The sequence below is a fragment of the Pleurodeles waltl genome, chromosome 5 (genome assembly GCF_031143425.1).
Source record: "Pleurodeles waltl isolate 20211129_DDA chromosome 5, aPleWal1.hap1.20221129, whole genome shotgun sequence".
In the NCBI taxonomy this organism is placed as follows: Eukaryota; Metazoa; Chordata; class Amphibia; order Caudata; family Salamandridae; genus Pleurodeles; species Pleurodeles waltl.
In genome coordinates, this window is record NC_090444.1 from 731,284,397 (window position 1) to 731,300,466 (window position 16,070).

At 44.0% G+C, this 16,070-nt stretch overlaps 1 protein-coding gene across 2 annotated transcripts in view; it reads right to left on the reverse strand.

The window, feature by feature from the left end:
* The window catches only part of RGS7 (regulator of G protein signaling 7), a 1,783,260-nt gene that overhangs the window by 233,676 nt on the left and 1,533,514 nt on the right, over window positions 1-16,070 (reverse strand). For both annotated transcript variants that reach the window (XM_069234688.1, XM_069234689.1), the window contains exon 13: window positions 11,284-11,394. In XM_069234688.1, coding sequence (XP_069090789.1) covers window positions 11,284-11,394 — 111 coding nt within the window. The remainder of the gene's footprint in view (window positions 1-11,283; window positions 11,395-16,070) is intronic.

Consider the following 16,070-nt stretch of genomic DNA (forward strand, 5'->3'; position numbering starts at 1 on the left):
GGCATTTCTCAAATAGACTTCTTTTTTACACATTGTCTTACATTTGGAAAGAAAAAATGTAGAGAAAGACAAGGGGCAATAACACTTGTTCTTCTATTCTGTATTTCCACAAGTCTCTTGATAAAAATGGTACCTCACTTGTGTGGGTAGGCCTAGTGCCTGTGAAAGTAAATGAAACGCAACATAGACACATCACATTTTTACATTGAAATCTGACGTGTTTTTTTAAAGTGCCGAGCTGTGGATTTTGGCTTCTAGCTCAGCCGGCACCTAGGGAAACCTACCAAACCTGTGCATTTTTTTCAAAACTAGACACCTAGGGGAATCCAGGATGGGGTGACTTGTGGGGCTCTCACCAGGTTCTGTTATCCAGAATCTTTTGCAAACCTCAACATTGGGCAAAAAACACTTTTCCCTCATGTTTTGGTGCTGCAAAGTTCTGGAATCTGAGAGTTGCCACAAACTTCCTTCCACTCAGCATTCCCCTAACTCTCCCAATACAAATGGTACCTTACTTGTGTGGGTAGACCTAGTGCCCACGACAGGAAATGCCCCGAAACACAACGTGGGCACATCACATTTTCCCACAGAAAACTGACCTTGTTTTGCAAAGTGCCTAGCTGTGGATTTTGGCCTCTAGTTCAGCCAGCACCTAGGGAAATCTAGCAAACCTAGACACCTAGGGGAATTCATAATGGGGATACTTGTGGGGCTCTCACCAGGTTCTGTTACCCAGAATTGCAAACCTCAGAATTTGGCAAAAAAACACTTTTTCCTCATATTTCAGTGATAGAAAGTTCTGGAATCTGAGAGGAGCCACAAGCTTCCTTCTACCCAGCATTTCCCCACATCTCCTGATAAAAATGGTACCTCACTTGTGTGGGTAGGCCTAGTGCCCGGCACAGGAAATGCCCCAAAACATTACGTGGACACATCAAAATTATCAATTACAAAACTACCTGTATTTGCAGTGGGATGGAGGACCTGCATTTTTTATCCTGGGCTCAACAGCCAGCTAGGAAAACCTACCAAACCCAGAAATTTCTGAAAACTAGACACTCGAGAGAGTCCAGGAAGGTGTGACTTGCGTGGATCCCCCAGTGTTTTCTTACCCAGAATCCTCAGCAAACCTCAAAGTTAGCTAAAAAAAACAAATGTTCCCCACATTTCTGTGTGGGATCATCGCACTGGCACTAATTTCCTACCACCCAATGTTCCACTCAGTCTCCTGATAAAAATGATACCTCACTTGTGTAGGTGGGTCAAATGCCTGTGACAGGGAAGAGCCAAAAACATGTTGAAATTGAGGGGGAACCAAAGCGGGTCCAAAAGGGCAATATATTTAGGCTGACAAGTGGACCAGAATTTTTATAGTTATAGATGAGACAATGCTGGGTGCTATGAAGTTTTTGGATTCCTGCAGATTCCGGAAGGTTCCATCACAAAAATGTGGGGAAAATGTGTGATTTCAAGCAAAGTTGGAGGTTTGCGTGGTATTGTGGGTAAGAAAATGGTGTGGAGTGCATGTGAAGCACACCACCCTGGACGCACCCAGATGTTTAGTTTTCCAATGTGTCTAGGTCTCGTAGATTTTTCTAGATGGCAGCATCACAAAGTCCAAAAAGTGCAGCTCTCACCATTCCAAGTGGGATGATTTTGAGAGTTAGCCAAGCTCTCATGTCCAAATGTAAAATCTAAACCCAAAATAATCAATGTCCTCTTGCTTGCCGTTGGGATAAGATAGTTTAGTGTGTCGGGGGAGAGGTCAAAGACTGTTACCCCCTTCATTTGGGGTGGGGAAATAACCATGCCCATACTGGTTGGTAGCCACTGCCCCACTATATATATACTATATATTTTTTTTTTTATTCCCTGGCATGTAGTAGGCTTTCTGTCCCCCGGGGGAGTATATTGGAGGTAATTGCCCCATCTGCCCACCAGTGGGCAGAACAACTTTGTGGCCATGTATTTGGGGTGAGGGTATAGCCATACACCCACACTCTTTTTTTAAAAAAAAGACATCTTCCCTGGTGTCTAGTGGGCTTTCTGCTCCCCTTGGGGGCAGATGGGCCTTACAGAAATAGGCCGATCTGCCCCCCAGGGGGGCAGAAATGGCAATCAGTAATGTGCCTCCATGGGGAGCAACCCTTGCCCAAGGGGCTGCCCGCAAACAAAACACACACACACCAATCCCTGGTACCTAAGTGGTTCTGCACCACTTGGGTGCAGATGGGCCTTATAGAAATAGGCCGATCTTCCCCCAAGGGGGGCATAAATGTCCTAAAATAATTTCCCCCCCTGGGGAACAGCCCTTGCCCAAGGGCCCGCTCCCATTATGTAAAATAGTACAGGAAAAAAAATCCCTGGTGTTTAGTGGTTTCTGCCACCCTTGGAGCAGGTTGGCCTAATAAAAGTAGGCCGATCTTCCCCCAAGGGGGGCACAAATGGCCTAAAATAAAATTGCCCCTAAGGGAGCGACTCTTGCATAAGGGGTCGCTCCCCTTGCGTGAAATTGGCACAAAAAAATCCCTGGTGCCTAGTGGTTTCTTCCCCCCTTGGGGGCAGATTGGCCTAATTAAAATCAGCCGATCTGCCCCCAAGGTGGGCAGAAATGGCCTAAAATAAAATTGGCCCCCAGGTGAGTGACCCTTGCTTAACGAGTCTCTCCCCTTGTGTGAAATTGGTGTTAAAAAAATTCCTGGTGTCCAGTGGTTTCTGTCCCTCATGGGAGAAGATTGGCCTGATAAAAATAAGCCAATCTGCCCCCCAAGGGAGGCAGAAATGGCCTAAAATAAATCAGGCCCCCAGGGGTGCAGTCCTTGCCTAAGGGGCCGCTCCCCACCGTAAATACCCAAAACAAATATCCCTGGTGTCTAGAGTTTGCTGCCACCCATGGGGGCAGATCAGCCTCATTAAAATAGGCTGATCTGCCCCCCGGGGGGCAGAAATGACCTAGAAATGAATTACCCCCCTTGGGAGTGACCCTTGCCCAAGGGGCAGCTCCCCTAATTTATTAACACAAAGTTAACAAAATCCCTGGTGTCTAGTGGGCATTCCTGCAGCACGATCGCTATGCGATCAAGCTGCAGGAATGCTCAGAGAGACATAAAAAGGAAAGGAAAAGCCTTTCCTTTCCTTTTCATGCCTCTCTGACCTCCCCTGCCCCTGTACTGAGGAAAAAATAATCAGTTTCTCCATGATTTGCGCTGGAAGCCATGCTTCCAGGGCAATGGAGGCGACCTCAGATGAGGTCAGCGTGTGATTGCGCACTAACATCATCAGATGTCACTGGGGGGGGTTTGGGGGTGGTAGGGGAAGCGATTCCCCTTCCATCCCTGCCCTGGGGAGGGGGGTGGGAGGCCCATGGGGAGAGCACTAGCGCTCCCCCCATGGTCCAGGTGCAGGACGTAACGATTACATCCTCGGCACCCAAGCATCGTGGCCGAGGACGTAACCGTTACATCCAAGGCACCCAAGTGGTTAAAGAGGTGAAGCTTTAACTCTTTGTTAAATTAAAACTGTGGTTGAGTAGCCCTGATATATACAGAGATGCTGAACCAAATCCAGGGTACATCTGCAGTCTAATAGTGTCCTGACTGTGGGTGTGCCGAGAGCCACCAAAGATGTTAAGCTTGTCTGCAAGTTAAGTGAGGGTGCTGGTCATGATGACTTTGTAAATGACACAGCTGATTTTGATGATGTGGCAGCTGCACTAATGGAGCAAATGTAGTTCCATCGGAATGGGGGTGATGTGATCATATTTTTTTAATACGTAGATGAAACTTCATACATCTTGTAAGATGCCTCCAAATGGTACCAATGTGGTGGTTGAGAGGCCATTTGGTGTGGTATGATCACCGTCCAGAAGCAAGAGTACAAGGGCTTGAGCGGCACTTTTAAATTCACTTTTTGGAACAAATGGTTTTAAAGAATTCATACCAGGTCATTTCTGTTTTTAGCACTGTGTTCCCTGTGGGTAAAGGTGAGAATGATGCCAGGGTGAATCCAAATGACTCGGCATTCAGTAAAATTTGGGGTTCAAAACCTTCACCATTCATGTTGTTGAGCCAGATTTGTACTGTATCTTGTGTGTTGTTCTTGTCAAATAACAGGAATTCTGTCTTGGTTGAGTTGAGCTTCAAGTAGGTGGTGATTTCCAGGTCTAGATGATATGCCAGCTGTGTTTGAGGTGTTGAAAGTCTGAAGCAGAGAAGACTTTCAAGGAGAGTTGTGTATCACTAGCATATTTGTGAATCTTGATGCTGTTATCTGTGAGTAGCACACTAAAGTATACAAAAAGTGATGGATGGAATGCTTGAAATAATCTCAGTCACTGGTAATAACTCAGAGCGCATCCCAATCCATCATTTTTTCGCACAGCATGGCACCTCAATTTGGATCTAGCCCTATGCAAATCAGTCTTGAACCTGCTCGATTGGAAACAGTCCAGCCCGAACTACCAGACAGGTCCTTCCTGAACTGGAATGCCAACAACCCAGGACCATTTTCACACTAGTAGGGGGTCATGAGCAAGGTATAGCTTGTTTTCAGTGAAACAATGTGTACAGGACCCACGTCTGGGCATACCCGTACCACATAAGGTGTCATTGTTTATATTGTTATAGTGCTTTGATTTGGCTGATGTGATGAGCACTCTATGAGTTGCACAGACTGGCTTCAACAGCAAAAGGGATTGGGTGTTCTATTTTCTTCTATTTGTTTCCTGTCTGCAGATGGATCAATTATTGTCAGAAAGGTCTCCAGAATAACAGGGTGCTGAAAGTTTTGACTTTCACTAATATTTGTTGTAATTGTGGTGTAGATATTCAAATAGTTTTTATAAAAATTGTTGACGTTGTTTAGAAAGTTGTTGGTGTTGGATGTGGAGTTGTTAGTTGTTAGGGTGAGACAGCATAAGGTTGTCTATGGAGAAGTTATTAAAGGATCTCTAGGTTTGGTCTTCTCTTTTGTGCTGACCTTGTTTTGTTGGGAGGATGGTGAGCAGGGAGCTAGGGATGGCAAAGTGATTGGTCCATTACGGGGGTGTATGAGCAATTGCATTGGATTGTTGGTGATGTTGAGAAAACAAGCTCAAGAATCTACTGTAGTAATTTACTCATGATCAATGCAAGGCTAGTAACATCTATGATGACAGATAATAAGTGTTTTTTACTATAAATCTACAACAGTTTCCATCAAGTAGTAGACTTTGCAATTCTCCTCTAAAAAATTTGATTTATCATGCAACTAATGTATGGATTTAGGGACATGATTGATTTAGTCTGCAGCCGCCATCTATCCACTTATATACATTTAAAGTGTGGCTCCATCATTAATCTAATTAGTTATTGCTTTATGTCACATTAAATTGCAAATGTAATTGCATTTATAGAGCGCTTACAACCCTGATAAAGTGTCAAAGTTTAATTTTGAGACTACCACACTACTCCAGAACCCTAGAGGGATTAGTGGTGAATTAGTATAGGGAAATATGAGATTAATTTGAGTGGTGGCATGTGAGTCTGTTAGTTGACTTGAAAAAAGGATAGTGGAGGGGTAGAAAAGGGAAGGGTTTGCATTTATTTAGCACCTACTCCCCATGACGAGGCGTCAAAGCATTTTTCTGCGAGTAGCATGCAACTCCGGAACTCAAAAAGGATTAGTGGTGAATTGGTATATGGAAATATGAAATTATTTTGAGCGTTGGACATGTTAGTTGGATTGGAAAGGATAGTGGAGGGATAAAAGAGGGAAGGGTTTGGAAAGTGTTTAATTGGAGATCATAGCAGTAGGAGGAGGTTTGGGATGAGTAATGGAGAGGTGGAGGGGAAAGGGGCCAACGGGAAGGGTTTAGAAAGTCTTTTGGGGGATCTGAATAGTAAAGGAGTTTTGAGATGATGCAAGGAGGGGTAGAGGAAGGAATAGTCTAGAGTGTTATTTTTGGGATCATAGTAGTAGAAAGGGGATGAGTCAGAGAGGTAGAGGATATATTGAAAGAGGTATAGGGAGAGGAGTAGGGTACTGCATTGGACAGAGTGGTAGAATGAGGTTTGGAATGAGTCAGTGAGTGGAGCTATACAATATATTGAGAGCGGAAATAGGGTGAGATATAAGGTAGTGCATTGGAGATGCTGAATTAGGAGTAAAGAAATAAATATAGAGATACATACATACATGGAAGGAATATATGTATAAGGAAAGTATTATATATAGATTTAAGGTGTATTTAATAAACTTAGACTTTCAAGTGTGGCTGTACTTTAAGCTAATTTATACATTTTTATTTTTCTTATTTTCATTTTTCATTTTTTTCCTTTTTTATTTCAATAGTGAAGTCATTGTATAGGTATTTAAAAATGTACTTATTTATGCAGTCACACATATACATGTTAAACAAAGAATAATATAACCATGACTAATATGTACATTGGTTAAGCAGAACTAACACACAGCTATATATTTATGAACATAATTATTAGGCACATTTATATAAAGGAATATGCATATCTAGATACACATATATAATCCAAATAAATGCTTACATACACAGGGATATCCTACACATTTATGTTTGAGTGCTGTAGTTATGTGGAGAAGAGCCAACTCTTGAGTAGTATTCTGAAGATGAGATAGTTATCCGTGAATCTTATTTTGGAGGGTAAAGAGTGCCATAGTTTGCATGCTTGAACAGAGAAAGATGTGCTACCTATTTTTTTTTCTTGTATGGTGGGATTTTGAGGCAAGGTGCCAATCTAGAGTGGAGGTTTCATTGCTGAATGTATTTGGTGATTTTTATTCCTGATAAAGACCTGCTCTGTTCCATGTATCGCTTTGTGGATAATACAAAACAGCTTGAATGTGGATCTTCTGGCACATGGTAGCCAATGTAGGGCCTTCAAGGCAGCAGAGATGGAGGCTTGTGGCTTTACATGTAAGAGTAGTCTGCCAGCAGAGTTCTGAATCCGTTGTAGTCTTTTATAGTTGTTAAAGATGAGCCGTGGTAGAGGCTGTTGGCGTAATTGAGTTTAGAAAGAACAAGAGAGATAGTAGCCTGGACCTTGTGTGGAAATCCCAGGTGGGGGAAGATGTATCACAGAGTTTTTATAGTAATGAAGCTTGATCTTGATAGTTTGTCCACTTGGACATGCACTCTTTTTCACCTTAGGTCACTGCATCAGGTCACCATAAGTCATCCCTATGGCAGGCCCTCCTAGCCCGGAGGGCAGGGTGCAAGTACTTGTGAGTGAAGCCATCCCTGCACTAGCAGAGGTGCCCCCATGAACTCCAGTGCCATTTTCATGGACTTTGTGAGTGCGGGATGCCATTTTATGTGTGTTCTAGACATAGGTCACTACCTATGTCCAGCTACATAATGGTAACTCTGAACATAGGCATGTTTGGTATCAAACATGTTGGAATCATACCCCAATACTGTTGCCAGTATTGGAACTATGACTCCATGTACTCTGGAGGCTCTGTGGAGGATCCCAGCATTGCTACCACCAGTCTTCTAGGGTTTTCCGGGCAGCCCAAGCTGCTGCCACCCCTCAGACAGATTTCTGCCCTCCTGCTGCTTGACCTGATCAGAACAAAGGATTTCCTTTGGGAAAGGGAGGTAACATCCTCTCCCTTTGGAAATAGGTGTGACTGGCTTGGGAGGGGTAGCCTCCCCAAACCACTGGTATGCTTTGAAAGGCACATTTGGTGCCGTCCGTGCATAAACCAGTCCAAAATGGTTCAGGGACCCCTGGTCCCTGCTCTGGCATGAAACTGGACAATGGAAATGGAGTGACTACTCCCCTGTCCACCACCAGCCCAGAGGTGGTGCCCAGACTTTCTCCAGAGGGTCCCTGGGTTCTGCCAGCTTGAATCAACGGTTGGCATGGACCTTTCGGAGCATCTGAGTGTCCAGGCTAGGCCAGGTAACTGATGTCAGATCCCCCTCCTGATAGGTGGTCACCTGGCTAGGTGATCAATCCCTCTTTCAGGGCTATTTAGGGTCTTTCCCTTGGGTGGGTCCTCAAATTTGGCTTCCAAGATTCCAGCAGGAGTCCTCTGCAACCTCCACTTCGTCTTCTAGCCACTGAAACCGCGACTGGACCCTCCAGGAACTGACAATCGGCATCCATGAAGAAGACTCTTCTTGCAACATTGTTTCCACTGCACCTTCCAGATTCTGCAACATTTCCCCAGCAGTGCATCCTCTGAGGGCAGCAAGTCTTCAGTCTGCACAAGAAGGAACTAGGAATCTCCCTTAGAGTGAAGGATTTGCTCTCCTGCATCTGCAGGCACCTACGGCAACGACGACCAGCTGTGTAGATCTCCTCTCATCCTGAGCAGCATGGATTCTGCATCACAGGTAGTGGTCCAGAGTAGTCCTCTTGGTCCTCTCTGCCAGATGTCCAACTTTGGTGGCGGTATGTTCTTGCCTTCCCACGCAGGACAGTACCCCTCTGCACTGTGTCACTTGCAGCTGCCAAGGCTTGTTTGCATCTCCTCAAAGGAAAATTTAGGCTATGTGCAGCCCCAGTCCCTCAGCACTACTTCCTGTGATGCACAGCCCTCTGCGTGGTTCTCCTGCGGTGTGGGACCCTTCTTCCTCTGTGTGCTGTGTGCGTTCCTTCTGCAACTTCTGTGTCCCCATCCTGTGGGACTCTTGAGGGTGCTGCTTTTTCTACTGTGGGCTCTTTGTGTCATTGAGGGTCCCGTATGACTCTCCCTCCTAGGTTGAGTCCTCCTGGGCCATGCTGGTCCCCAGCAGCACCAATTTTCCACTAACCACAAATGTACCTTTTCCAAGGCTTGTTGGTGGAATTCATGCACCAACACTTGTCTGCAATCTTCCTTTCAGCTTGGGACATCTTCTGCATTCCCCAAGAACTCTTCTCCATCTCCAGGGCTGCAGTGCTGACCTTCTTTTCACCACCATCGACCAACTCCTGCAAGTACATCTGGGTGGGTAGTAGCTCCTACTCCTCCTGGACTCCCCTGTGACTCATGAACTTGGCCCCCTCTCTCCACAGGTCTTCCTCTCCAGGAATCCACTGGTGGTTTCTTTCAGTCTTGTCTGGGTGTCTTGTTTTCTTCTTTTCCTTCCTTTTGGGTGCCTTGGGGAAATTCCAGTGATTTTCTCCTGCTATCCTGGTCGCTGGAGGGTACTGTGTTACTTACCTCTGTGGTTTTCTACTACTCCCAGCTCCCCTTTACACATTCCACTTACCTAGGTGGGGGTCCTGTGTTCGCATTCCATTTTTTAGTATATGGTTTGGGCTCCCCATGGGGTCACTATTGTCTGACTGCGTTTGCACTGTTGTCTAACTTTTTCTATGCCTATTACTGTTTACTCGTGTATATAACTAGTGTATTACTTACCTCCTATTGGAGGGTTGCCTTTCTAGTGCTTTGTGATATTGTGTGACCAAAATTAAAGTGCCTTTATTTTTGTACAACTGAGTGTTTCCTTTCATGTGTGTAAGTACTGTGTGACTACAATGATTTTGCATGAGCTTTGCATGTCTCCTAGATAAGCCTTGGCTGCTTATCCACAGCTACCCTAGAGAGCCTGGTTTCTAGACACTGTCTACACTACACTCATAGTGGATACCTGGAACTGGTATAAGGTGTAAGTACCTTAGATACCCACCACTCACAAGGCCAGCGTTCTACATAAGGGATGCAGAAGGTTTAAGCACAAGCTGAACAATCACATAGAGGTAGCATGGAAACATTTACATTCTCAAATTCCTTGACAAAATAGAAACCTTTTGTGAAAATTGTATGAAATTATTAGAAGGACAAACGGATATCCCCAAACAGAATAAAGATAATTCAACAAAAGTGTGTATACTGTTGAAATCTGAATTACACATAGTGTAGTAGTGTTTTCTTAGTAGAGCATAGCTTTTGAGTGCAGTAGTGTTTGCCCTTTTGTATGGTATTGTAAAAAAGACTCACAGTAGTCTTTGTATGTGCCTTCTCCTTGTCTTCAAGTGTCTTGTCCTCATGACTATAGTTTGATAATATTTCTTATTCTCCCTTCAACTGAAAATACAAGCTGCTACATTATACTACAATTGCCTTCTTCATCATGGCCTCAAATTAGTTCAGTGATTCAACCAGACGAGAAGTTGCTGGTTAAAACTTAAATTTGTCTTTCCTGACAACACAAATTCAATCTTTTTAACAGTCTATTATGCCTGAAGTCACTGGTGTATTTTTGTGTCTAATAAAATGCTTCTTATGGTGTGTGGCTTGCAGAAAGCTACAAAGTAAGTCCCATCAGCTTCCTAAACACTGTGAGCTGCCACATCCAAGAAAAAGTGACAGACTAGTGCTAACAGTAATGTTAGAAGAGTTGCTCTGAGATGGACTACCAAATAAATTCTGATTCATTATAAACATGACTGGATACTGTGGCAGATTAGAGGACTCACAAAAATCCATACTTGGACCAACCTCATTTAATCTTTAGGGATGTAAACAAAACATACGTAAGCCACCTGGGGTCAGAGACTGCTGTATTTTGCACACTAAGCGATAACAGAAGAACTTCAGTCTAACGTAGCCGCTAGGAGATTATTGACTGCTTTCATGTGAGAACAGCGAGAACAAATAAACTCTTAACTTCTGCACTCCACGAAATTCACCGTCAATGTACCCCTTCAATTATTTTAGCATATGACAAAAAAAGTCTATATACATCTAGGTTTATAGGGGGTGTTACTGTTATTAAACCATTTAGCAGTGGATACTGTCAAAGTAAGGAGATGGCTCAGGTAAGCAATCACTCATTGCCAGTTGGCTAACAGTCCCAACAGGAGGGGCTTTCCATAGGGCGGGGCCAGCATCCTCCACGTCAACAAGTGGAGGAGGCCTGGTGATGCACTTGTAAGTGTTGCAAAGCCAGGTGGAGACCAAGCACAGTGATCACTCACTCAGTGAGCAGCATTTCTGCCCGCTCAGGCCAATCCCATTGCTTTTTTCATGCAGTGCAACAGCATGAAAGAAGGGCCTGGATTGGGTGGGGAGGGAGTAAGGAGATGAGAGGCGGCTGGAACAGCGGAACAGCGGAACACGTAGGCAGCAGGTACTTTTTTTTTTTAATGACCTACCCCTAGTCCCCTGCTGCACGAATCAAAACTCAACATGAATGGAAAATTGAAGAATTCATATGAAACAAGCCATCAAAGTATATAGGGGTGTTTTGGTGTTGCTAAACAGCCTACCTAAAATAAGCATTTATTTTGTGGCACCCAATGTAAGGCAGAAAGGAGAAACACAGACCTGATTTCTAATTCCCAGAACATGGCATCATCTGACGTCCAGGGGTTCGAAGGGTCTGCAGGTACGAGAAATGGGTCGTATTCCAAATACTGTTCTGTGTAGGCTAATAAACTGGAAACATAAAAACATGACATGGTAAGAGGCTATCAGACCTCACATTATGAATTCAAACAATGCTCCTTCTTCTGTTGGATTTCACTTAAAGATCGGTAGCTGAATAAAACATGTTAATAGACAAATGAAAGTGTACATAAATGAGTATATAAAGAATCAATACACTTGCAATGCTCCAGTGGTTAGTTAGAAAATTGAATTTTGCCACAAGCTTAAATAACAGAGAGCTTGCATTTGAAAATCTAATCAATCAGGGCTTTGGCAGCCAGCGTTGTCTTTATTAATACTTATTTGTCATGGGTTTTTCAAAACGTCATGAGTAAGCGCAAAAATATTTATTTGATGAGAAAGCATACAGTGCCCTGACGCTAAAGGGAACTACTAAGCATGCCGACGTGCTCCTTGTGAAAGAGCGAAACGCAATTACTCTATGAGAAGTTAGCTAATGGCTGAAGTTAATTTACTCATTGCCCCATGCTGTGAAGAGGAGGAAACATGTGAATGACACACAATAGCAGGCCAATGGATGAAGAGGGCTGACTGGAAGGCCCTGTACGTAAGTATATTACAGTCTTTGATGGAAAAGATAAACATATCTTTAAACAGGCAAAAGCGGCAGAAACCTTTCCCTGGAGGTATTCTGAAAACCAGCATCGGACCACCCGCCCCAAGGGCCCCATGTTAATGAGTCAGAATCGTCATTTAGCAAGGCACAGGTTGATGGCTTGTGGGTCTTGAGAGCGAGAAGCAGTGTGAAAATAAGCACTTATGGATAAGCAGGTCACAGTTTTTCCCCTGTAACGTCATTAAGCTGTCATCGTTTACAGAGTTGCACATTGTGAAGTGTTTGCAACTCTAAATGATGCCAAGAAAAGATGGCTCGAGGTAGATATTGGTTCTTCACACGTAAGAATAAAGGCCACGTTGGTCGGAGGCGGTTTCCTTCTTTGCTTGCATTAGAGTTCCATGCGTATATTACTGGGCCCATTAACCTTAACAGAATCATAGTTACAAACTTTGTCCCAGTGGCTGTGCTCCTTACCTTGGTGGACATTTAGTAGCGCATTGCAGTGATGTGAGCTTTGGCAGGAACCAGAAATGTACAATGAATCATCTGTTCTCAACAGAGAGCTCTGCGATACTTCATCACCCTGGGGTCGTTGTCAATATCAGAATCTTGTAGTGGTACCAAATGTACGAAATTAAAGCAACAGGCTTGGGGCTGCGGCCAGGGTTTCTGTCAATGGTGTTGATGCCATTGTGTGGTAACTGTCATATCTTAAAGCCTTTGAGCCCTGGAGACTTCATAGGGTTGGCCACGTATCTTATCTTCAGTCCCTCAACAGCCTCTTTTTTTGTACTGCAGTTAGGGGAAGACTAAGGAGTGAAATCTACAGAAAGTAAACATTTTGTTCTTCTCACTGCCTTCAATAAGCCATAGATGCAGGTATCAAGGGTAATGTCAGGGCTGTTAGAGAAAGCTGGGGGCAGTAGTGGCTAACATTAATGTATTCTATGGCTTCTGATCTAAGTATATTGGAGCAGCATTTGCATTTGGTGGTCAAGGCGTGAATGGAGTAAGCTGCATTAGTATGCTGCTCCCGGACTTGATGCCCTTTTCCATTTTTATCCTCCCAGTAAGACTTGTGAGTACCCTCAAGAATTCCCCAGACTGCATAGTCACACTGGCGACCTAGTAGAACCAAACTAGTCCAAAGCTGACAAAGCAATGCAGTCAATTTCCGCAGGCCCTGGGACCCATGATGATGATCCAAGATGGCACCCAGAGGGACTATCTAGATGCAAAGCAGTGCATGAGCTGGCAAAACGAGACTGAGATCCACATTGGAGTTGCGAATTGGGAAAAAGTCACGTCACTCCACACTGAAAGACAAGCAGAGTGCCTCCCAAACCCACCCTGTCATCACTGCTTGGGGACTGTTCCTAAAACAGTCTGAGGTCTAAAGTGGCCCTATTTATGCGAGACCTGAAACCTGCTGGTAGGAAACTTGCATACTCCCTGCCTCCTCCACAAGATTTTCTGTTCTCTTCTCCTGTCCCTCCAGACATGAACAGACGATGTACGCAACCTAGGCATCATCCTCGACAGCGAACTGACCATGAAACGACAAATCAACGCAGTCGCCTCCTCCTGCTTCAGCATCCTTTGCATGCTGTGTAGAATCTCCATATAGCTCCCACTTAACACTGCAAAGATCATCACCCAGGCTCTTGCCACCTGTTGCTTCAACTACGTCAATACACTCTCTACAACAGCATCTCCACCCAGCTCTACAGAAGACTCCAGATCATACAAAATGCTGCAGCCATACTCATCCTAGACCTCCCCAAATGGACCCACATCACCCCCCACCTGAGAAATCTCCACTGGCTCCCCATCCAGAAGAGAGTCAACACTGGCATTTGATAAAACTCTGAGATCTCTCCAGCAGGAACATTTATCACCAGAGTTACCTTGGCATTTTTATTGTTGCTTGAAAACTGCTTAACACACGAGGAACTCTTCAGCAGGTGTTTGGAAATCCATAGGCTATTTGTAAACCCAGCGCCCGGAGCTCAGGCTCCAGGTGTCCTGTATTGGCCACACTGCCCTAAAGCTGGCCCTGGATATGGGCTTTACTGTATTGAATTGACGTCCATGGAGCGACATGATCCTGTAAACTGTTCTGCCAATTCACTTTTTGAAACTGTGATGTGATCTGAAAAGGCAAATAGGGTACACCTAGGTGGCGCTGTGTAGGGTTTGATGATACACAGTCATAGAAAGTAAAATTAACTTTGGACAAGAATGACTCAGGGATGTAGGCTGTCTGTGGGGCATATCAACTAGGTTACTACTGATTGACAGTATTCACACTTGGTAGACCTGCAGCACTGTCTACACTTTGAGTGAATATTTTTATTTTGTGGAGAGGCTGTGGGTTTACCATCAGCATTTGCAATGCCACTGTGCTTAGTTCCACCCCCAACATATATATTATCACTGTTTCATTACAGGGTTGAATTGACACTGTGCAGTGGAAAAGCCCAAGGTTCTGAAATCACATGCTGCAAAAGGCTCCACAATGTCTTCACTTAATGAGACGAAGACACTGTGGAGTCTGGTCACTTTGAAATAGGTGGAGTTTAAATTGGAGAACCTTCTGCAAAATTCAACAGGTAAGGTACACTAGAGACAAAAATTAACACAGTGGATCTTGATGTCAACCTAGTGTGGACTATAAAAAACTGAAAGAAAATGTGTTGGAAAATGAAACTCTAATGGAAATGTCACTGACTCTGGCAGACCTACAAAACCAGTGACAGAGCAGCAGAAAGAGGTCCTGTTGCCTGAAGGTTAAGTTGTAGATGCTGTAGGTTGCTTGCAGCACAATAATATTCATGCCATAGGCCTCTTAGAGAGTGGTGATGGGCCATGCCTGGAACTCTTTCTGGAGGAGTGACTCATTACAAACATTTACAATGGAAATCCTCCAAAGCTCTTTTGACTAGATGATGCCCATAGGATCCGTAACATGTGCCACCTATTTGGGCCCCTCTGTGAGCCGTGGTCGCATGTAAGTTCAATTACAGAGAAAGAGACCAAATCTGTGATCTGTGGTAAACCTGGGGTAGTTATAATGATAAGAACCACCATCCTCCATTACCTACCGTCCTGTTTCATATGGATACATCACAAGTTAACATTCAACTCAGAGTTACATTTGGCCGAGTGGATTTTGATATCATGGCCGGGTTCTGGAGTTTTGTTTACATATTATATCACTAAATCATATGCATAAAATCAGATTAGACAGGCATCATTCACTTGGCTTATTATCAAAGCCATTTATATCTCTGGTTATAAAGAAGTTAATGATGGACATGCATCTAGATGAACTAGACTCTATCCCTGTCTAGAGTAAGCATATATATTTATCAACACATTTGAATAGTAATTATAATTGCAATACATGGAACATAAGGGACATTGGGCCAGATGTATCAAAGGGTTTTACCCATTGTGTGTCTATGGAAAAATGTGTTCGTACATATGGCTCATAACTACTCCCATTCAAAATTACAGAGTCCACACTTTCCTCAGGTGCAAGAATAACGTTTCACCTGTATATAGAATGCACATTTGATTACAGTGAATTGTGCAAAAAAGTGGCGAGGGCAGTTGTTACAAGGTCATACATATTTTAGATTGCACCGAGTATTCCCTCTGTCATGAATTACACACACATAGATGAATAAGGGAGACACAAGATACTCAAAGAGACATATCATGGGTATCCCTCATACTGGCTAATGTCTATGCTCTCAATTTGAATCAGATACAATTTCTAGACAGCCTAAACCCATTCCTTTTGGGAGGCATCGACATACCTATCTTACTGGGTGGAGATTAGTAGATGATACTGGACTTCGAAATGGATAGGTCACAGCCTCCTCCCTCCCAGCATTACAGGGTTTACAGCCTAAAATAACTGCTCCCAAGTTTAGGAGATGGGCACTACAGTGGCAGCTGTTGAATGTGCATCCAGAAGACCGGGAGCATTCATTTTATTCCCCAGTACATAAGGTCCACGCCAGTGTAGATCCTTCTAGGGGTGCTAGAATAGGCCTTTCTAGGTGGAGTACAATGGGACAAAAAAACTAGTCTTCCA